Source organism: Delphinus delphis, chromosome 19 (genome assembly GCF_949987515.2).
Source record: "Delphinus delphis chromosome 19, mDelDel1.2, whole genome shotgun sequence".
In the NCBI taxonomy this organism is placed as follows: domain Eukaryota; kingdom Metazoa; phylum Chordata; class Mammalia; order Artiodactyla; family Delphinidae; genus Delphinus; species Delphinus delphis.
The window spans coordinates 57,426,615-57,449,270 of NC_082701.1; the positions used below are offsets into that span (position 1 = coordinate 57,426,615).

The following is a 22,656-nucleotide window of genomic DNA, read 5'->3' on the forward strand; positions in this document are numbered from 1 at the left end:
GGGAACGCAGCCAAGGGGCCACCTGCAGAGGGTGGGGTGTGCGCCTCTGTCCTGCTTCCTGGGAGGCCCCAAGACCTTGCCGAGATCGGGGCTGAATTCCACACATTCGTCATGGTTACAGGTCAAGGCCCCTCAGCTAAGGGCGGCAGGAGGCCAAGCAAGCCGAGCACCCTTAGCCCAGCTGAGGTCCGAGGGCACCAGGACAGGGACAGAAGGGACAAAGGACTTGCAGCACCAGCCGGTCCACTTCAGAACTGCTGGGTGCCCCCACGGCGTTTCCTGGGTGTTGGCAGGACCTCGGCGCTGGAAGGCCTCCATGCTGGAAAGTCCTGGTCTCCTCGCTGGCTGTCAGCTCCTCTCCACGTGTCCCCTCCACCTTCACACCCACCGATGGTACGGGTCCTTATGCTTCAGAGAAAACTCGCGGCTTTTACAGGTCCACCCAGGTAATCTCCCTTTTGTCACATATACAGTGGGAAACTCCACAGGGCGAGGGTCACTGGGCATCATGCTTAGAATTCTGCTCCCCCCACCCACCACCATCGTGGTTTTCCGCCCCTGCAGAACACTTCCTGGTTCTTTAGAGATGGAAATCTCTCTGTCATAACCCCAAAGAGGGAACTAAAAGCAGATGAAGAAAGGGAGTAGCAGGGGTTCTGTGGGTTGGGTGGGATACAGCTAAAGGCATAACCAGTGCCAAGCCCAAGACTGAGGGCAGCTGCAGGGCCTTCCCCGGAAGTCTGACTTTTTCCCAAGAGGATCCAAGGAAATCTGAGTTGAGCAGACCGTCTGGAAGGGTCTTCTCCTTTTAATGAGTGTGGGTCCCACCCCACAGTGCAGGTCTGCTCAGGCTCTCCTGCCCAGCCTCCATCCTGGGGCAACCCCAAGACACCAGAAAGCTGGGCCGGGGGCTCAGCCGGGGGTCTGGCTGGCCGTTCTAACCTTCGCTGCCACCAAACGAAGCAACCACCTCGCATTACTTCAACTCCAACTGATGCGCCACTAAGGCCGTGACCTCTGAGCCTAGTACTTGGTGTGAGATAAACACTGATGAAAACACGAGTCCTCGCCTTCTCCAGGTGAGCTGAACCATCATCCAAATATCACCTCTCCGACCTCTGTGTTAAAATGGCATCCACAGGACCGACATTCCCAGTCCTCCTTCCTGGCTTTATTTTTCTCCCTAGCACATTCCACTGGCGGATACAGTACATATGTTCCTTTTCTATTTTAATTAACTGTCGTTCCCCATGAGAATGTAAGTTCCTCGCCTGTTCCATTTCCAGCACTTAAATATTACACGGCTCCCAACTGGCACCTCAATACAAATTCACTGAATTAATATAAGGAGAGTTCCCTTTTTTTTTTTTTTTTTGGGGCTGCTTTGGGTCTTCATTGTTGCGCGCGGGCTTTCTCTAGTTGTGGCAAGCAGGGGCTACTCTTCGTTGCGGTGGCTTCTCTTGTTGCAGAGCACGGGCTCTAGGCACATGAGCTTCAGTAGTTGGGGCACGCAGACTTCAGCAGTTGTGGCACGCGGGCTTCAGCAGTTGTGGCACGCGGGCTCTAAAGCGCAGGCTCGGTAGTTGTGGTGCACGGGCTTAGTTGCTCTGCGGCATGTGGGATCTTCCCAGACCAGGGCTTGAACCCGTGTCCCCTGTATTGGCAGGCAGATTCTTAACCACTGCGCCATCAGGAAGTCCCATAAGGAGAGTTCTGATCTAACCCATCACACTACACTTTGGTGGGGTAAAAAGAAATCATTTTCACTCAAAATTACATGGCCACCGGTTTTTAAAAAGATGGTTTTTAAACTGTCTGAGTTTTCTACAATTTACTTTTGGCTTCCCAAGTCGGAGAGAACAAGCTTTAAAGGCCTGTCTTAAACAAACAGGTCTAGACAGAGAATATTTTGTGAAGAGTAAATAAATCAGACACATATGATTTGTATTTCTCTCCAAGTTTACAGAGACTTAACAATGAATGGAAGATACTCTGCAGGCAAAATCAGTTTGGGTTTCATCCAATGTGAGATGCTCTGAAAACTAGTTCAGAATGTTCACAAAAAACAAAGCAAAACAAAGCACTACAGCAGGAAACGTCATTCTCACTCACACGACTGGAAATGTCTCGTCTAATCCCTCCCTGTGACCTAATCATAATGACGTTCCACGTTCAAGGGCTGATTCCTTCTGAAAATTTTAATTGTCTTTCGTACCTGTTCTAGCACGTCCCTCAGCCCACTTCTGTGAATCGGGGAAATGACAGTGCCTTCGACCACGGGCTTGGCCATGGCTGGACCTCGAGCCTGGTTGATTACTCCTTCCCATTTTCACTTTTCTGTTACCAGGTCTACTTCCTTCACCCTGAAACCTCCTGTAACCAGCTCTCCTCTCTGACTCCTTTGACCTTGGGAGCCTCTATTATTGGTCATTACCCTGACCCTTTCTTTTCCTTTTTTAACAGAAAATGAAAAGAAGGTGATGTCACATATTCGGGACACTTCTCTCCTTGGGCAGAGTCTGACTTTGAGACGCTTGACTTGCTGCTGCTACACAGACATCCCAGCTGCTGCCTTGCCGTCGGGGCTGCCTCTCAGCCAAGGCTTTGTTTTCTTGCCACCCTTAAAAGCCGGAGGTTGGGGAAGGAGAGTCGTGGTGCCGGCGGCTTCAGAATTTTTAGAAAAACGGGGTAAAGGCACGGGAGGCTGGGTCTGAATAAGGAGAGTGGAGAAGTTGGCCGTTTGAAAGAGGGCGTCTCTTTAACGGGAAGGTAAAACAATCCAACTTCCAGAAGAAAACATAAGAAGATGTTTTCATGACCGTGGAATAGTCAAAGCTTCCTTAAACAGAAACAAAATGCACTAATCATCAGAGACTGATAAATTATACTTAACTGAAATGAAGAACTTTGTTCAACAAAAGAGTGAAAATGCAACCACCCTGGGAGAGGATATCTGTCTATTTGACAAAGGACTTGTATGCAGAATATATAAAGAACTCCTGGAAGCAATAAGGAAAGAAAGACAGTCTGCTTCTAAAAATGGACAAAAGGCCTGAGCAGGTGTCCCAAGACAGACAGCCCAGACAGATGTCCAGTGAGCACATGAAAAGGAGCTCAACCTCACCCTCCAGCAGGGAAACGCCAAGTCACAACCACAGTGAGACCCCACGTCACATGCGTCCAAATGACCAGGAGCAAAAAGACTGACAACAGCAAGTGCTGGGGAGAAGGTAGAGAAAACAGAAATTTCATAAATCGTTGGTGGGAGGTAAACCGTCCAACTGCTTCGGGAATCTGCTACCACACTTGAACACACGCACATCCTGTGGCCCAGCCGTTCCATTTCTAGGTATAGATCTAGAAGGAATGAGCACGTGTGTGTTCCAAGAGGAGTACAAGAACATACCAGCAGGATTTGTGACAGCCCCAGAATGGAAGTAACTCACCTGCCCATCAACAGCAGAAGGGATAAATGAATAATGGTGGGATCACACAATAGGTTACTGATGGGTTGAAGAAAATGAATAGACTTACAGTTATAGGCAGCAACATGGATAAATCTCAGTAACTTAACTTAAAAAGACAGGTGGAAATACTACAGTTTTTAACTTCCATTTATATAAAGTTCAAATGTGGGCAAAACGGACGTGGCATTTAGGGATGCACACGTTTGGAGAAAGCCATCAGGAACCGAATTGAGGACAAAGGTACCTGTGGGAGTCGTGAGGGCTATGACAGGAAAATCACACAAAGGGTTTGGAGGACGGCAGTGCCGTTTCTGGGTGCGACTCTGTGGGTTTTCACTTGACAATAATTCATGAAACTATGATTGACGCTTGCCGCGCTTTTGTCTTTGTACATGAAATTTCATAATAAAAAAACTTAAACTTATATCAGGTATTACTTCCTTGTTTAAACTTCACGGAAAACAAAAACTGTCCCAGCAAACCGAAACTCTTCAACTAAATGCAAGCAACTCCTAAAGTAACAGAAGAAGTTGAAGGTCCACCACGTGGGGACTTTATGTGAATTAGGAAACGGCTCCCTCTTTGGGAAGATGATTTAGCGAAAGCTGTCTGCTCGGGCTGAGCAACCTGTCGGGCGCCCTGCTTGGGGGTTTATACCTCCTCTGAGCAAAGGAAAGGGCCCCCTCCCGTAAGAGACACAGGCCTGCGTTGAGGTCACGTCTGCTGGGAGTACAGACGGGCCTTCAGTCCCGCCCGCCTCTCCGACGGGGCCCTTGGGGCCGCACAGACATCTCCCTCCCTGGCAACCCCGCCTGTGAGAACAGAAGCCGACAGTGACAGGCACAGTGGCCCAGCCCGGCCAGTACACACGCAGGACACAGGACCCCGCCCGCCCCCCCGAGCCGCTGGGCGCTGGCCACCGCCGCCCCTTACCGCGTAGCCCTCCGTCTTCTTCTGGCACCACCTCAGGAGAGCGTTGCGCTTGGAGCCACCGTATTCCCGGGCCAAGGCAGCCAGGGGGTCTCTTCTTTCCACGCTAGTTAGAGAGGAGAGCACACAGTACAGAGAAGATGCTAACTTTTAAAACCCACAAATACGTAGGAAACAACTAACTAGATTAGAAAAGCAGAAGTCGAGGTCTATCCAGTGAGACTCTAAAGAAACCACCCAATTGGTCCCATCAACAATACATTTTATCAAGTCTCATGGTATGAAAGAGAAAGTAAATTGTGTTTCTTGGCTTTCCGAAGTCTGAGGAGGGTTTTTTTTTTTCTTTCTAATCTATCTGCTGCTCCATCCTTCTAGCCTTTTATTTATGTATCAATACTTATGTACAGTATCATTTTAATTAAAGACACCTATAGAAAAACACTCTGCATGCTTCAAGGCTACACCTATTTCCATGTAACAAATAAAAGGTAGATTGGAAGGGCATTTTAAAAACACCAGATTGGCTACTTACGGGGAAGTGATGGGAATGGAGATGAAAAACAAAATCGGTAAAACTGACTCAAAATGGCAGGGGGGACCTGATACTCTGAAGGTGACACTCATACTCCTCAGTTTATGGTGCAGGAACTCAATTCTGAGCACCTGTTTAGCCAAAGGAAGTGATTTCACTAATTAATACCATATCATTCCAAGAGCAAGAGTTTAGGTGCCCCAGCCTCAGTTTTCTATAGACACCTATACTTCGTATGTGACCTAAAATTATCCAAATACTAAAGAGGGACTAAAGATCACACAGTGTCTTCCATGATGAATATCATGAAATGAGAACTACATTCCTACAGCAGGTGGAACAGTATTCTATTTCCCTACACCGCTAGCAGTAGAGGGAGAACAGGAGGTGGTGCACGTCTGGAGCGGCACCTGTAGCAACAATTTACGAGCAACAGACAAATACTCTATGATAGGATTTATATGTGGGACCTAAAAATAAAACAAACTAGTGAATAGAACAAAACAGACTCACAAATATAGAGAACAAACTAGTGTTTACCAGTGGAGGGGGGCCGATATGAGGGTGGGGGGATTAAGAGGTACAAACTACTGCGTGTAAAATAAATAATCTACGAGCATATATCGTACAGCACAGGGAATATGGCCAATATTTTATAACAACCATAAATGGAGTGTAACCTTTAAAAAGTGTGAATCACTCTGCTGTACACCTGAAACATATATAATATTGTAAATCAACTATACCTCAATTTTTTAGAAAAGAGTAATAGGATTTCCTCCCCGATGTACATAGCATCAGGGCATATATACAAGAATGTTCATAGCAGCACTTTTTATAAGAGCAAAAAATTGGAAACAAGCAAATGTACCTCATCAGGAAATGGATAAACTGTGGTATATTCATACAAGGGGATGCTATATACCAGTAAAAACTAAGGAGTTACAGATGTATGCAATAACGTGAGTGCATCACAGGAACAATTTTGAATTTAAAAAAACGGAAATAAACACAAGATGTTTCCATGTATACAAAATGTTAAACATATAATTTAAATAATATAGTTTATACTGCTAGAGGTACAAACATACACGGTGATAGTATAATGAAAAGCAAGGCAAGTTCAGAATGGGGGGGCAGGGAGGTGATACCAATGAAGCGGCTGATAGGAAATTTCAAAAGTAATGATTTTCTTTTCCTTAAACTAGAAGGTAAGTACCCAGGTGCATCTCCATTGTACTGTTAATTCTTCATGCCTTAGACATATTTTATTCTTCTTCTTTTGTATCCATCCACTATTTAATTACAATGACTTTTAAAAGAGTAACGGGACACTTCTGGACCTCAGGTGATTTCTCTCCCGTGTACCCAGCATATTTGTAAATTGGAGTCCATGAGTTTCTGTGGTCAGAATCACCGTTAACGATGAAGTTATGGGGATTTTGCCTGTTTTTACTATGCCTGGTCTTAATTCATCACTTAACTCATCGAATTTGTCAGCCAAGTTTTTAGGCCTGACAAATCAGAGAAGACTGAGGGAAGGCTTGGAAAAGAGTTTCTGCATAAACAAATAAAACATTTACCAGTTTTCTTTAAAATTATACAGTTAACTAGATATGATTGCAATAATAATAATACAAGAATTTCCAAAGTAAATAATTTCTATTCTATTATTGTTTTGTCTCAGTAACATGAATATAAAAATGAAACAACAAATTAACTTCACTAATGTAACCTTTCATGATGAATGTATAATATAAATAGCATATTAATATACACATAGCCTGTTTATATACATTTCTGGCATAAAGAAAAGAGAAATTTCAGAATAGCACTAATTCTGGTACTTAAAGCCTGTTTTGATTACTTAAATCTCTTGCACATAAACATGACAGAAATGTAATATCTGGGGCTTTAAATTAAACCTCTGAAAGATATGACCTCATCTATTTGGGTCCAAATATAGGCCACACCCAAAGATATGACAATAGCTGGCCTGAGGTATTCAGACTTATATAAAATCCTTTCATAATACTCATAATGGTAGTTCTAACATATGTTAAAAAGCCATTACTTCTAAAGTAGCCCATTTTGTGTATTCATCTACCTGCCTATTCGTAAATATTTACTGAAAGGCTCAGTGTAGCACAATACAAGGGGCTGAGAAAGAGATTAAAGTGTTAAGATGGAGTATTTACTGTCCACTAAATTATAGCCCAAACGGGGACCATGGCACACACACTATGCAACGGTAAATTAAACACCAAATGGGTGTCAGACACCAAAGGCAGAAAAGGGGGTGCCCCGGATACCGGGTGGTGAGCTGCAACCTCAGGGAAGGGTTGACACAGATGGAGAAGTGGTATTTAGGAGTGTGAAAGGACAAAAGGAAGGCAGTTCGGCCGGAACCTCGTCAGCAGTCAGAATTGCTGGTGTGACACTGCAAAGGCAGGAGACATAACAGGCTCTGATGGATACCTGAGTTTGCTTTGTGGCTTCCAGCCCCCGGTGGGAGCGCCCAGCAGCCTGGAGCCCCCGAAGCCCAGAGAAGGAGGTCTGCTCAGGGACTCGAGCGAGGGGCTCTTCCGGAGATAAGGGTCTGGTCTCAGGTCCTCGGCCCTTCCCTTCAGAAGATCTGTGGGGACAACAGAATCGCCCGTGTGAGGAGGAGAGACCCGAGGGGTCACCACACTCTCCAGTACAATCCTCACATCAGTGTCACGTACAAATGCACAAGAGACACTGACTCACTGTGCTGTGCACCTGAAACCAACACGACGTTTTAAATCAACTACACTCCAGTAAAATTATTTAAAAAACTACACAACAGATACAGAGGGAGATACAGATACACTTTTTGGACTGAGTGATGAAAATGCAAACAGGGACGTGGTGTTTTCTAGAAAGGATTCTCCAGGCAGGACTGGCTCTGTAATTCATAGGGACTGATGCCAAGTTAGCCCCTCGTTCAAAAACTACTCTGAATTTCAAGATGGTACCAGCAGGGCACTGAGCAGACATCCTGCTTCTAAGAGCCTCTGGCAGGTGCGCAGGTGGCCAGGCCCATGCAGCCAGCCCGACCCCCGGTGAAGCACCATGTTCTAACGAACGCGCATCTGAGGGAGGGCGCCAGCAGGAAGACCTCTAGTGGGATTATCGGGTCAAAAAGCTGGGAACAGGAGTGACACCCATTTCCCAGGACAGGAAGCCATGCCAACCACAGGGCCTGGCTTGCCAAAACTCAGTCACAGTATTTCTTCTGAGGCTCCTCTCTGCTGTCCTATTAGTCTGTGGCAAAAGAGCTAATGAAACGGCCTAACCCTCCAGAGGATATTCCCTAAAGGATCACAAAGGTACAGAATGGGAGAAAATTCCCAAGACTGTCTAGTTTGTATGTGCAGAGGATCTGGGAGCAGGAAACTGGTCACTTGCTTGATGCCACACACAGCTGGTGACCAGGCCGAGCCCAGCGTCCCTCCTCTGACGCCACAGTCGTGGAGAAAACAATACTTGTATAGCTGATAGCATCAATTATGGGTGCTCAAGCTGGGAGTGAGGCTAATTAGCTGGGAAGAGCAGAGAAAAACAGAGTTTACATCACTGAAGGGAACAACAAAAACAGTGTATTAACCCCAGTCCTGCAGCTTCTGGGGACGTGATGCTGCAAGGCTGGCCAGAAAACAGGCAATTGTCACCGTGCAGTCCTTTCTGAGCCAAGTAAACAGAATCACCTGGGTGGACAGGGGCCTGCCGGGGTGGGGGGGTTGCTGAGGATGAACTATTTACTTCCGGGCAATCGCCGCTGTGGTCTCAGCGTCAGTATTTATCTTGTCAATGAAAAGAACGGTTTCTCTATACAAAGGAAATTTTAGAGCTGGAGGAACAGAGATTACCAGTACTAAGACCAAAAGTTCAACTGATGCACTGAAAAATGGTTCAGATGGTAAATCTGATGTTACAGATATCTTACCACAATTGAAAAAACATCACACACACAGCCCTGTGCTTATAACCAAGTCATTCCTATTTCACACTATGTGGCAAACAAATGTGGAGAACTCAGCGCGGGCACCCCCTCTGGTTCCCTTATTCCTCTGACCCTGGACAACCCGTGGTCTCTGGTCACCATTTCCTCTTCCTGGAAGTCATTATGACAACTTGAAGTCCTATACAAACCGTGACCACTTCTTTATGAAGCTGCTATCAGAGCGATCGCCAGCCTCGTCACCAGAAGGGAACCGGGTAGAAAGAATCAGGAAAAATCCTATCCTGGTCCCAGAGCTACTCAAAATCAGTGTGGCCTTTGTAAATTGCTTAAGCTCTTCAGGGCTTGCGTCTCTTACCTGTAAAATGCAGGGAACGGACCAAGGTAATCTTTAAATTCTCAATGTCGGGGTTTATCTAAGGCTAAAATCCTATTAATTCCATGAAAAAGAAAAAATTCAGAAGCGAAAAAAATAAGGTGGTGAGGTGAAACAGTTTACAGTCAAAGGGTAAAACTTATCTCACAGAAACAACTATTTTAAGGATAAACCTGTGTTTGACCATGACCTAAAAAAAGGATAGTGGGGATGTCTTTTTTATTCACCATGTCACAGAAACTGACACTTAAAAGACACAAAGGATTTCTCTCCATGCCGTCTAGATTTCTGGCTTTCTCTCCTTCTAACAGGCACCAGGAATAAGTCAGTTAGTGTTCTTTTCATTGTTTTTGTTTCCTCATAGCAGTGACCTCGCAGCCAGCCATCAATTTCCAGGGTGAATGTTCTACACAGCCGGAACCTTCCGCTGACGCCTCCCGGCTCTGGGGTGTGAGCTGACTCCACAGGCGACAGTGCGTAGGTGACAGCAGCCCCTCCGCGGCTCTGTCCCCAGCCCGGCTGGGTTCACTCAACCCTCCAGGCCGTCCCGCGAGGCGGACGGCACGATTTCTGTTTCGGAGATGGGGGAACCCCAGCGCCGAGGGCTGGAACAGCGGGAACAGAGCCGGACCGTAGGCAGCAGGGGGGCCAAGGTGCAAGCCCACACGCCATCCCGCCCCGGTTCCCCCTCAATAGCTCCCTCACATCGGCCATCAGCACGGCATGTGCAGCAGGAGCGAAAATGAGGCGCGTGCGGCCCCGCGGTCACAAGCAGCGCTTCGCCGTTGGGATCCGAAGTTTTTAAAACAGGGCATAACAACAGGAAGAGGTCTACGCTCAGAGACAAAGACGGCTCAGAAGAGGCATATTTTAGGTACTGTGGGAGCAACAGACCTTCAGAATCAGATAAGATTTTTTTCTCAAAATAGTTTCTTTTAAAGACGCGATAGTCTCTTGAGATTTAGTTAAAAGAACAGACAAAAGATCTCCACAGCCTGACATTTCTCCCAAACTCATGCACCCTGAGAAGTGCAGCCAGCAGAACACAGCTGGGGTCTTGTGTCCATAACACATACACTCAGAATTTGAAATTGTTGGCGATAAATGCCACTTACTGCAAATAAATGATTCTTTTTCTAAGCTCAGTTTCATGCAAAGAAAAGAAGAAAAGTTAACCTCACAATATGTAAGTCAGAACTACTTCCTATTTAAGGTGATTTACCTGAGAGGGGAAGGTCTGGGAGATCCAAGCGCTGAGTCACTCCTTTGCTGGCCGGCCGAGCACTACTGAAGGTTGAATGCCTCTGAAACCAAAAGGTACCCGCACATAGGTGGACGTGTCACATCAGGGACAGCATGAGCAAGGGGTGTGTGCGTGTGTGTATGCGTGTGTGTGGGGGTGCGTGTGTGCGCACACGCATATAACAGTTCTCAAGCTCATTAGAATCCCCAGGGGGACCTTTTAAAACGACTTCTTTATTTGAATAGGTAATAGATCCTATTAGGAACAGAAGGGACACAGAGTGAAAACAAAGTCTCCCTTTCACTCCCATCACCCAGTTCTTCTCCCTGGGGTAATTGTTATTAATCAGGTTTGTGAACATCTTCCTGGAATATTCTATGTATATTCAAGGATGCGTGTAAAAAAATACTGTTTTTTAATGGCCAACGGGTACATGAAAAGATGTTCCACATCACCAGTCATCAGGGAAGAGCAAATCAAAACCACAATGAGATAACGCCTCACACCTGTAAGGATGGTCATTATAAAAAAAACAACCACCACAGAAAAAACAACTGTTGGTGAGGGTGTGGAGAAAACCCTCCTGCACTGCTGGTGGGAATGTGAAACGGTGCCGCTGGTATGGAAAACAGTAGGGAGGTTCCTCAGAAACGTAAAAATAGAACTACCACGTGATCCAGCAATCCCACTTCTGGGTAGATACACAAAGGAATTGAAAATGGGATCTTGAAGAGGTACCTGCACACCCAAGTTCACTGTAGCATGATTCACAACCACCTAAAAATGTATTAACAGATAAATGGATAAAGGAAGTCTCTGCATGCAATGGAATGCTATTTAGCCTTAAAAAAGAAAGGAATCCTGTCACTAGCTACGACCTGGATGAACCTAGAGGGCAGGATCTGCTGACAGGGGCTGCACCTGTGCCGTGGCCCGAAGGCTGAACCTAGATGTTCACAGAAGTGGTCCCAGGCTGCACTTAGAGGAAGACTTCCTGATTCTGGCAGAAACAGATGTTCCTTTAATGGGCCAACTCTGGGGTGTTCTGGGAACGTTTGCTGAAGCTCAGTGCAGATCAGAGCTTCCCCTGCAGCCTTCCCTGTGTTAAATGGAACCATCAGTAGGATGGATAAACCATCAGTAGAATGGTATATTGACACAAAGGAACATGACACCGCAACGAGAAAAGAACTGCCACAAAAACAGGAATGAATCTCACAGACTCAGCGTTGAGCAAAACCATCCAGTGACAAAGTCTGAGGTCACAGAGAACTAATCTGTGGTGAGAGGTCAGAGAACGGTTCTTTCTAAGGGGTCACTGACGAGATGGTGGCATGAGAGCCCCTTCTGAGGTGACAGACATGCTTTATCTTGGTGTTGGTTACACATGGAAACATCCAAGTTACGTATTGAAGAGGTCTGTACTTCACGGTATGTGAATTATAGCCAGTGGTGTGCTGCAGCTGGTGTGTACCTGCTCATAGCGCCGACGGATAAGTCTTCAGGAACCGTGCAGGCTAAGCTACTAACCACGGCTGTTATTAAAATGAGACTATGTTAAAAGCAAAAGTAATTAATACTCAAAACTCATTGCTTCCTAATTATTTGTCTACATTTTGCTAATGGGGTTTTCATACCTGCCGTGTCTGTCTTGTACAAATACTATCTAATGTACATCTCTTCTCAACCCCATATGCACTGAGGTCGTAGAAAAAGCTTGAAATTGGCCACAACGGGAATATTTACCAAGAAATTGGCAAACACTACAAATCCGGGCTCTTTCCCCCAAGGAGCCAGTTGTAAAACATTTACTAGCAAACTTGTGTTTATAGCTCAGTAAAGATAAGTAAAAATGAAGCATGACCTCTTTCACTTTTATTAAATAAAAAGTGATTATCATAAAATAAATAATTGTCTTATTTGGTTTTACACAGAAGGTGGTGGAAGTTACCTTCAAGGGCAAAAAAGTGAAAAAAGTATTTTTTTTAAAGCTTAAAAGACCCCAAACAATGTCCATAACTACTAATGACATCAGAAATGGAAGCTGCTGACGACAAGATCAACCTTAGCTCAGCAGAGGCAAAATGCTGAGCACTACTGATAACAACAAAGGCCCTGGTCACAGAAATGCCAAGAGGCTGTGGTCTAAAACCTTCAGGTTTCACATGCAGTTACATGCAGTGAACTCTAAGAATTTATAAATTGTAAACATTCTCTCTCTCTGGGGGCATTTTAAAAAATCGATTGTTTGAGTAATATACCCAGTTCAATGTCCACTTCTAATAAAAATTACAATCTTCATTTAACTGAAATCTTTGACAGTGTCATCTTATGGGAAACCAAGAAAGAGGCATTAACAAAACTGTATGACAGGGGCTTCCCTGGTGGCGCAGTGGTTGAGAGTCCGCCTGCCGATGCAGGGGACACGGGTTCGTGCCCCGGTCCGGGAAGATCCCACATGCTGCGGAGTGGCTGGGCCCGTGAGCCATGGCCGCTGAGCCTGCGCGTCCAGAGCCGGTGCTCCGCAATGGGAGGGGCCACAACAGTGAGAGGCCCGTGTATCGCAAAACAAAACAAAACAAAACAAACAAACAAACAAAAAAACCGTATGTCGTTTGCAGCATCTCAGACCTTCCTCAGGAATCAAAAGGCAATTTTTAATGCAAGTTTCATTATTATTATTTTAGGCGTACTAAAAAAATGTTCCATGTGCCTCAAAAAAATAAACCCACTGGTTTTCGGTTCCCTTTTGTTGCCTGGGTACCATGTGACACCAGCCCTACCCCCCACCCCACGCCGTTGGCTCTGATACCTGCATTGGAGACACAGCGGCAGCTGGAGTGGTCCTCACGGGGATTCCGCTCAGGGGGCTCCTGGAGGCCTTATGGACAGAAATGTCCTGCCCAGCTCCACCTGCCAAGAAAAGAGATGGGGACATTTCTACGCTGCTCCGGTTCAAAACAGCAAATAATAGTTCCTGACTTGCTACTCTTTTTGGTGACTAAAAAAGTATCCCGTGATGCTAATTAGGTATTACGTGTACTCTTTCACCCTCTTCTGCCCTGGACCAGTATTGAATTGGGGAATGAGTTGGGGGGAGTTAACTAAATGGGGGCTGGTCTTAGATGTAGGACACACGCGGAACAAGAAAACATACAGGTGATGAGTCACCTACAGCAGGCAGAACAGAACACTCTTGCATAAACCATTATCGTTCATTCCTTTCCCACCTTCACAGACCAAATGGAGTCACTGAGCCTTCACAGCTTCCAGTCTTTGTAGTCTAATCTTAATCTAATTTAGCCCCGAACTATTTTAGCAGAGACAGCATCCTAGGATTAGCTGTTACCCTGGCCTTCCAACACAACAGGCGTATCTGTTGCAATCAAGGGAAAAAATAGATTGCATTTTGGATACAGGCACATCTGGTTTCTTCTCTTTACTGTATTTACAGGTGTACAGTATAGAGATGCATTTTTCTCATGTGGTGGTCACAGTGACTAAAGGTGACTTGTGAGTCAGGCAGACATTGCCAGAAAAAGCTGGGAATGTCCCACGATCAGGAACGACACGTCAGCACCAGCGGCCACACACGAGACCAGGGGGAGAAGCATGTAACAGCACGTTCTAGGATAAAGGAGCCCAGGGTGTCAGCAAGGCGGCCGAACACACAGATCAGCGCCTCATTTCCCAAGGGACGAAGCCTCTGGCTGGCCCTGCTAATCCTCACGAGATGATAAGAAGGCGCTCAGCAGTGACCTGGATTTAACAGACACAGAGGCAGAAGAGGAAGGTGGAGAGGCAGCAACTGGAGTTGCGGAGAGGAGGAGAGGAGAGCTGACTCTCTCTGTTGTCTCATTGGAGCCCCAGAGGGCATCACGCACCACGTCTACACGTGGATGGTCTGGGAAGGGCCCCGTGGTCACGCCAACGTGGGACCAGGGTGGTGGAGGACGGGCTTGATCCATGGGGCCACGGTCTGAATTTGAGTTTTGCTTATGAAACAAAATGACGAAATACCTGGACGCCCCAAGTCAAATGACTTGATGAGGGATTTAACGGTGGTTGCAGACTCCGAAGATGTCGGAGGAGTTCTGTTCGCGGAGCCGCCGTGCCACCGGCCAGGAGCATCCACCTGGGAGGGCTCCGCGTCTTCCTTCACAGGTCTGCACGGCAAAGAGCACATCAGATTGAAAAGGTGGAGGATGTCCCCACGGGACACAGGACACACAGGGAAACCACCAACGTCGAGAAGAGAAGCAAATCTGGGAGGGGGATCGCAAACTGAAAATCCTGTTTTCCGTACCAGCTTTGCATTTTAGGAAATAACGTGGGTACCGCTCTTAATTTGTATCAGAGATGTTTTCTCCGGAATGGCCAGAGATAGCATTTTTCTATGCAGAGTGACTTGACATGAGCTCTAAATAAAAAGGATGTAACTGTAAACTGCAAAAAAAACCCAGACAAATGTTATTTATCATAAAACAGTTAGCTTACTGTCCGTAGTGGATGCAACGGGTTGGGGTGTCGATGGGAATCTAATCCCCACCTGGCACACAGAGGTTCGAAAGACGACATTTCGGGACCCCCTGCAGCTAGGATTTCAGATGGGGGATTTAGGCTTCTGCCAGAAAGACTGGACAAGACGTGCACCAGGACCTGAGTCAGGAAGGAGAGGCCGGGCACAGGGCCTTCACTACGCTGAGACAGACGGAAGCAGAGGCAAGGTTCTCCTGCTGCTGGAAACTGGTGGCAGCTTTCCGCCCAGGCAGGCAGCTTCCTCGTTTAAGGCTCCCCTTCACGGCAGAGGCAGCAGCTGGCCTGGCAGCCCAGTTCTGTGTGCTGTGACTTCGAGCGTCGTTCCTGGAAGCTGAGCCTGGAGTCTGTTTCTCCAGCAATCCCCCCATCCCCCAACAGTCCTGCAAGCCCTTTAGTACCTTCCTGCTTAAACCCCCGAGGCTGCCATCTCTTAGGTACAAGAGAATCCTGACTCATATGTGTTTGCCCCCCCAAGAGGATGGTAACTGTGCTCTAGAGCAACACTGCAGCTCTGCATGAGCTGAGGCTTCTCCGCTCTCCCACACTTTCCTGGGGAGTTCTCTCTGTGGTTTCCAGACTGCAGCACAGACTCATAGAAGCGCCTTTTAAAGACAGACCATCTGCGTCAATCCTCCCATGCATGGCTTCCTCATCCAGGGGACGTTGGCCTGTCATTTAATCTCCCTGTGAATGTGCCAAGACAACACCTCCCAACTTCCCATTCCTAAAGCACTGCTCTTTCCATTGTGTCAAATTGCCACAGCTGTTTTGCAAAAAGATGACTAATTTATGAGAATACGGCTCAAACAGAATACTTCCGGCAAGGTCAGTGGAAGTTTAAAATATTCATTTATTGATCTTTTTGAAAGGAACCTAGCTACTCATAAGCTTCTGCGGTTGAATTTACTTGTCCTTAATCCTCAAAGCTTTCTCCTGTTGTTCTGTAATCAACGTGAGTAGAATAAATTTAAGTGAAACAGAACTTAAAACGCTTAAGTCACACTGCCCTACACTCTTGTCTCCACAGTCCCTTCTTTCGAGTGAAAAAGAAAATCAGTAAATTGATGACTTTTTCTGGAACGAAATATCAGGTATTTCAGAAATTGGTAAGGGTTTGTTTTTTTTTTTAATCGAATGGCGTTGGTTCTCTTTATTTTCCCTGTTGTGTCACACAGTATAAAATCAGATGGTAAGTAGGAAGAGAGAGAGCGAAATCAGGTTAGGTGCGAGCCGGGGAAAAACCTCTCCTTTCTGTCCCAGCCATTCTCAGGAAGGTGATACAGAGGGCACCTTCTTGCCCATCCATGTACCCGCCCTGCCACCTGGCCTGGAGGATTTAGAGCACCCCTCAAAGGAAGACTGTTGTTAAAAGTCCACTTCTATTGCACTCCCTGATAATTTAATAAGAATAAAATTACATTCCGCCGAGGTGCTCCCTTTGATTACCTAAGTTTCTCTGTGACTCACAACATCAAATGATACAGACGACTCATTTCGACACCATAAGGAAGTAGCAAGGATGCAAGAAGCAATCCCAGCCCCCCTGCTTTCAGGTGTCAAGGGCAGCATTCCACACTAGCCACGCTAGTCTGCTGGGCTAGGACAGCAAGAATGAGTGTGAGAAAACCCAGCCAGTTGTTTAAGTAGGTTAACGAAGCTACTGGACTAAAGACCTACCACGTTACATAACAGCGATGTGTGTGTGTGTGTCTAGGGAGAAGAAGCATAGGTGTGTGTGTGTGTGTGTGTGTGTCTAGGGAGAAGCATAGGGGTGTGTGTGTGTGTGTGTGTGTGTGTGTGTGTGTGTAGGGAGAAGATGCATAGGGGTGTGTGTGTGTGTGTGTGTGTGTGTGTCTAGGGAGAAGACACATAGGGGTGTGTGTGTGTGTGTGTAGGGAGAAGACGCATAGGACACTGTTGGTCCCATCAGTGCTGTAACCGTGAGCAGGGACACCTCCTGGCTTCAGACTGTTGGGATCGACCAGCAACAACCCCAGCGATACACCGAGTACGACATTCCCTCTGTTCTGCGGAAGAATAAAGACCCTGTATTCTATAAAGAATACTAAGAAATACTCAAGCATACAACCAGGTGTACACTAACCAATTCACTAAGTAAAGGAAACACTCCAAGGGCCCACTGCGGGTTAAACACTGTTCACGGTCAGCCACGGCCTCCTAAGACACACGAGAGGCTCTTGGGTTTATCTGTAAAGTAAAAATCACACGTGTAGCCAACGGAGCCTTGGAAATCCCTTGAATCGCCCAGAACGGCAGCTTGCACGGTGCTGTAATACAACTGCACACAAAAGCAGCTGCTCTTCTTGCGCTTTGCGCAGTCTGCTTCTCAGGTGCAGGTCAGACAGCTGCGTCGTTTAGCGACCACGTTTAACCAACCACAGAAACGAGGCATGTTTCCCGTCGGCTCCCAGCATGTACAACTCTGGTGACAATGAATAACTTCCACAAAAAAATCTGTGTCTGATATGTAACTCCACGGCCAGTACCATGGGTCTTAAAAACATTATCTAATATACTTTTCCGCAAAAACTCCATAAGTTACAATCCTTCATTTTAGATGAAACACTTGATGAAGGTCATAAGGCTGGTATGTGGTGAATCTGGGGTGAAAACCCAGCTGTTTGATACGCCTTACTCAGGTTTTTCTATGACACGTGGGTGTCCTGGGAGAGGCACAAAGGGCTCTTAAAAAAAAAAGGTAATAATGCTGATGGGACTTCTTCTCCAAATTTGTTTAATGTATATTTAAGAAAAATGCTACCAATATTTCTTTCCTTGCTCGTATTTTTATGGGGTAATCTGATCTTAGCAGGTGGCAACCCATCTCTGAGAACGACAGACAGTCAGTTGTATGTGAGGTCACCCGAGGCACCAACACAGGAGATGGGGGCGTGTCCTGCCCGTGGACCACGTCCCCTGCTCGCTGACTGCTGCCTACCTTCTGTACCTCTCACTGGTATGTAAACATGTACACGCGCCTATGTCTGTACTTACCCCTTACTTATTAAATGTTGTCTAATGCCTCTAACGCACGGCTTCCCTTGTCTGGTTACAGAACAGAATCTTCAAATAGTGTCGGTTTTCTACGGCTCTTAGGTCATCACACAGGGCACAGCTCGGCATTGCTGCTGGTTTTGATCCAAGGACGTGCGAGTTATTGCTTGCAATTAGCTTTAAGGTATTCAAGGGTTAACTATGTTTGGGAAACGTCGCATTACACCACTGCTGCCTCCACCACCGGGAGACTAGTTTTTGTAAAGAAGACGGGGCACGTCAATCTCGCGCTCAGGACAGCTCTTTCCTGAACAACTGAATGGAGCCACCCAGGCCCTTCCTGGGGCCGCACAGACCGACGGCCCGTGACTCCCCTCCACCCACTGGCTTCCGGACCAAAGCCCGGCCGCCTGATGCTCTCTTCCTCTTCTGTCCTCCGTGCCTTTGCTCGTTCTGTATCCTGACGTGGAAGGAAACCTTCCCAAAGTGTTTCTTCTTATTATGTACAACACAAACCTAAAAGAAGTCTGCAGGTCCACAGCGAGACAGAAATCAGTTAAGCATTCTGTCTCAGGTGTCAGGGTCCTCGGAATCTCTGTGTAAGTATGTCTATGACAATAAAAACAAACAGCGTAAGACAGCATTTTGAACACAGCCTCTTACCCTCCAAATCCCAACAGCAAGAAACACAGGAATACATCGTAAAAATCCTGCATCGGCACCAGAAACTACAGAAAGATAGCACGTCCGTGCCTCAGACTTTGAAGAATTTCTGCGACGCAGAGAATAAGTGGGGGAAAGTGACAAGAAAATTACTACCGGTTTACCCCGATTCCCTTGCAAAGAGATTGAAGATGTGGGAAACCCCACTGAGGCCCCGGGTCCTGGAGGGCGGCCAGGGCTGGAAGCAACACCTGGGGGACAGGCAGAGCACCCCTCCTGCAAAGGATCAGTGACACAAAGAAAGACACGCCCGTCCAAGGAGGCCAGGGTAGTTGATTCCCGGCACAAAGGACAGTAGTAAAAAGGGGCAGATTGGGAAAGGCCACAGGACACGCCTGAAATGGACAACGGCCAAGCAAAACAGACCCCCAAAAACCGGCTCCTCCATGCTGCCTCCACCAAACAGAGAAGAAACCGGACACGGGTGAAGTTCCCCCACGGGCACCTCTTCCTCTGCGCTCCTCCTCGCCCTGTCTGTGTCTGCGACGTGCCACAGAAACTTACGTTAAAGAGGCTTCCTTCAAGTTTAAGATACGAGAAGATTTCTAGAGCAGTCAGGCAGAGTGAGCACAGATCGAAGCAGAATCCAGACACTGATCCTGGGCGAGTGACAGGCCCTGATACACTTTTATCCACTGAAGCAAGAATAAGTGATGGGAAAAAACAGGCCCTGATCTATGAATAGATCTCACAGCATAAACTGAAAAGGATCACCGCACTCAAAGGAGAACAGACATTTGTAAATACGGAACAGGAAACAGATTTAGACACTTAGAAGCATCTGCCTTCAGAATACAATAAAATTCAAGAAAGTATATGAAGGATGACACTTTAAGATGAAAGGCCGAGTGTCAAAAATTACATTAGCAATCTAAGAATCCCATGAAGACAGTTTAAAGCAGAATCAGCTCCAGAGAAAAAAGAACAAGGGCATCCTGGGAAAGTCTCTCTGAAAACGGATGAAATGAACGATGTCAAGGTGGGATTTCAGTTCTGCAGGCAAAGGATGGTGTGGTAATATAATAAACAGTGCTGGCGTGAATGGCTGTCCATCTGGAAGAAGAAGACCCACTCCTCACATCAGGCTAAATAAAGAAAGCAGACCAAATGTCCGAGAGAGTATGTGTGTAAAACAGATGAAGAATACTGATTACCTTCCAGGACGCTACTCAAGGGGGAGAGGGATGAATATTTTTCTTTAACACCTCCATTTTATTACCGGTTCACCTAATATTACTTCATAATTAAGAAGAAATCCAATACAGTAAATCACCAAACAATCTACTATTTGTTTTTAAATTTCAACAAGACAGTTCTAGACTTCAAATACCATGTCCTGTACTTTCCAATACTCCAGAATCTTTAATTAAAAATTCATTTATGCAAAATTATTATATTTGCTCCTTGCCCTCGTTTTCAATAATGAAATCATTTTTTAAAAAATAACATTTGTACTTAAAAATCAACCTCCTATCTACAACTTGCATTTAAAACACCATTTGCTTCTGCCTCAATTCCAGTCATCTGACATGGCTTTAAAGTTCTGAAACTACACACCCTGGAAAATTGAGAACAAAGTGACCGGAAGGCCCTGCAGAAACGTGGCCAGTGATTAAAAATCAGGCAAAAGACTCTTCGAAATAACGACATGTTTATTTAGCACTTCATAAACGCTTACATATAAAAATACTCGACAGTCCCCAGAGAAAGATCAAAATATGTGGGGCAGAGACAGCTGTGCATTTGAAGCTGAGATTGCCTTTTTCTTGTTTGTATTTGAAAACACCCGGCAAGTGAGTTTTATATCATCCTAACGATTCTCAGTCCGAGGTAAAGATCTCCCAGTATATAAATTCCTGTCCCACTAGGATAACTCCAGCGAGTGTCAGAACTATTTTTACAGAGAGGACGTCGACCTCTCCTCTTTCTGTCACCAAGTCGAATTTTTCTAGTGACTCTGTGCTCTCTTGTTTGACACTCACAATGTTCTCCTCAGTTAAAGGGCTTTCCTGTTCCCGATTTTCCGTGGATCCCATCTTGTCTCACCTTCCTGATGACGTAGCTAATGGCCTAGAAGTTCTTCACATGAGAGCTGCAATGAGTTCTGCCTGAGGGAGGTTGCTGAACTGGACCCAGATCTTAACAAACGTACGTACTTCCAAGAGTTTCAAGTCACACTTTGAACCTTGGATCCCTCTGAGTTATATGCTTCCGGATTGAAAAAGTCTTTAGATTTCCAGGGTGAGTTTTATTCACGAGGCTTTTGTCGTTGTTCGTTAGTTCTCAGTTCAATTCCAATTAGCATCGTCCCCACAGAAGCTTATCTGATTCAACTACATCCTTCATGATCAAGCAAACATCGATGCATATTGAACCCCAAAGAGATTTTGGAAATCAGCCCAAAACATGGTGGTGGCTTGTTTCAGACAAGCTTAAGGAAGTCAGACCCCAGCTGGAAAAGGTGAAATCAAGACTGGACACAGAGGAAGCAGAACTTTCTAACTTCTTCAGAATGAGACATCATGCAGATGGTTTCCTGTTTCACCTAAAACAGTGTTAATTCCAAGCTTATCAGACACTGTATTCAAAAGGATACATAAAAGTAAACTCCAAAAAAGTAAAGCACAGCCTGGGCTGTGTTCACTCTGCACGTGCAACGCCACGGCCCTCGCTCAGCACTCTGGCTGCATCTCAAAAATTTTTTCACGACAGACTTTGTTTTGCAGAACAACTTTATTTCATGCTCCAAACAGAAGACTGCTGAATCTTCTGTGAAGAATAAAGAAGAAAAAAAAAAAAAAAGAGGGAAGGATCATCTTTGTGCAGAGTTGACTCCAAAATGCAAAAAGAAAACAAAAAAAAAAGGTAAAGAGACTTGATGACAATGACTGGGCAACAGTGGCTGTTCTAAGGAGACCGTTTGGTTCTTTATCAAAAGGTTATTTCTCCTCTACACATTCCCCCTTTCACAAAGAAATGGCTGTGGTTTCCCATCATGGCAAGGGCTGGGCGGCCTCTCTTCCACCACCTGCTCTGCTATAGCTGACAGATACCATGGAGCTGGAAAATAGAAACGGGAGGCAAAGGCTGGTAAAGGTGTTACTTAACGCAACACGACCTTAGTCTACACACACAAGGACTAACAGCTGGTGCTGTCCACGGGGAAAAGCTCAGAGCAGCACGTCTGAATTTCGGCTGTCCCCATCTCTTTTGGAAGTCAAAGGTCTTCAGACAGAGAAAATGCTAAAACTTCAAAGTGTCGGGCTCCTCCCACTAGACCGTCACCAACAGACAAGGGTGTCGGCAGAGATGTCCAAGACCAACCAAATCAGGTCCCTGTGATTGACAGAATGGCTCGTGCTTCCCTCTACTGTCCTACAGTTAAGGCCAAAAAAAAAAAAGATTTCTTTTACTATTTCAGTATACACATTCTAAAGGCTTCCGGGAAGCTCACGCCCACTTTTCAAAGCAAATCTGTAAAGACAGGGGCCTGGGAGCAGAGAAGGAGACGTAGCTCTTTAGAATCAGAGGCTACAGCTCTATCGCCACAGATGCAAACTGAAGCTATAAAACATAAGTCATATGAGAGTGAAAGGATTATGCTTGTTGGGATACCAGAGGACCGGTTTCTACTTCGAGGGGCAAATAAAATGCCAGAGGCCCCCAACAGTTGGAGCTTCGCATGTGAGGTTCGCTCGGAAACTGCTCAGGAATCCCCACGAGAACTGGCCCCCTCGCTGGAGGGCCCGAGATGCTGTATCGAAGCATCCGCAGGGAGCGAGCTGGACAAGTCATCTCAGTGACCCAAGAAGCTATGCCTCCAACTTCCTACTTTCCCTTTCCAGT

General features: G+C 46.1%; 1 protein-coding gene across 1 annotated transcript in view; it reads right to left on the bottom strand.

Moving 5' to 3' along the window:
• The window catches only part of SPECC1 (sperm antigen with calponin homology and coiled-coil domains 1), a 243,523-nt gene that overhangs the window by 48,137 nt on the left and 172,730 nt on the right, over positions 1-22,656 (bottom strand). Inside the window, 5 exon segments of the mRNA XM_059998552.1 lie at positions 4,401-4,503; positions 7,408-7,564; positions 10,513-10,594; positions 13,346-13,446; positions 14,554-14,699. Coding sequence (XP_059854535.1) covers positions 4,401-4,503; positions 7,408-7,564; positions 10,513-10,594; positions 13,346-13,446; positions 14,554-14,699 — 589 coding nt within the window.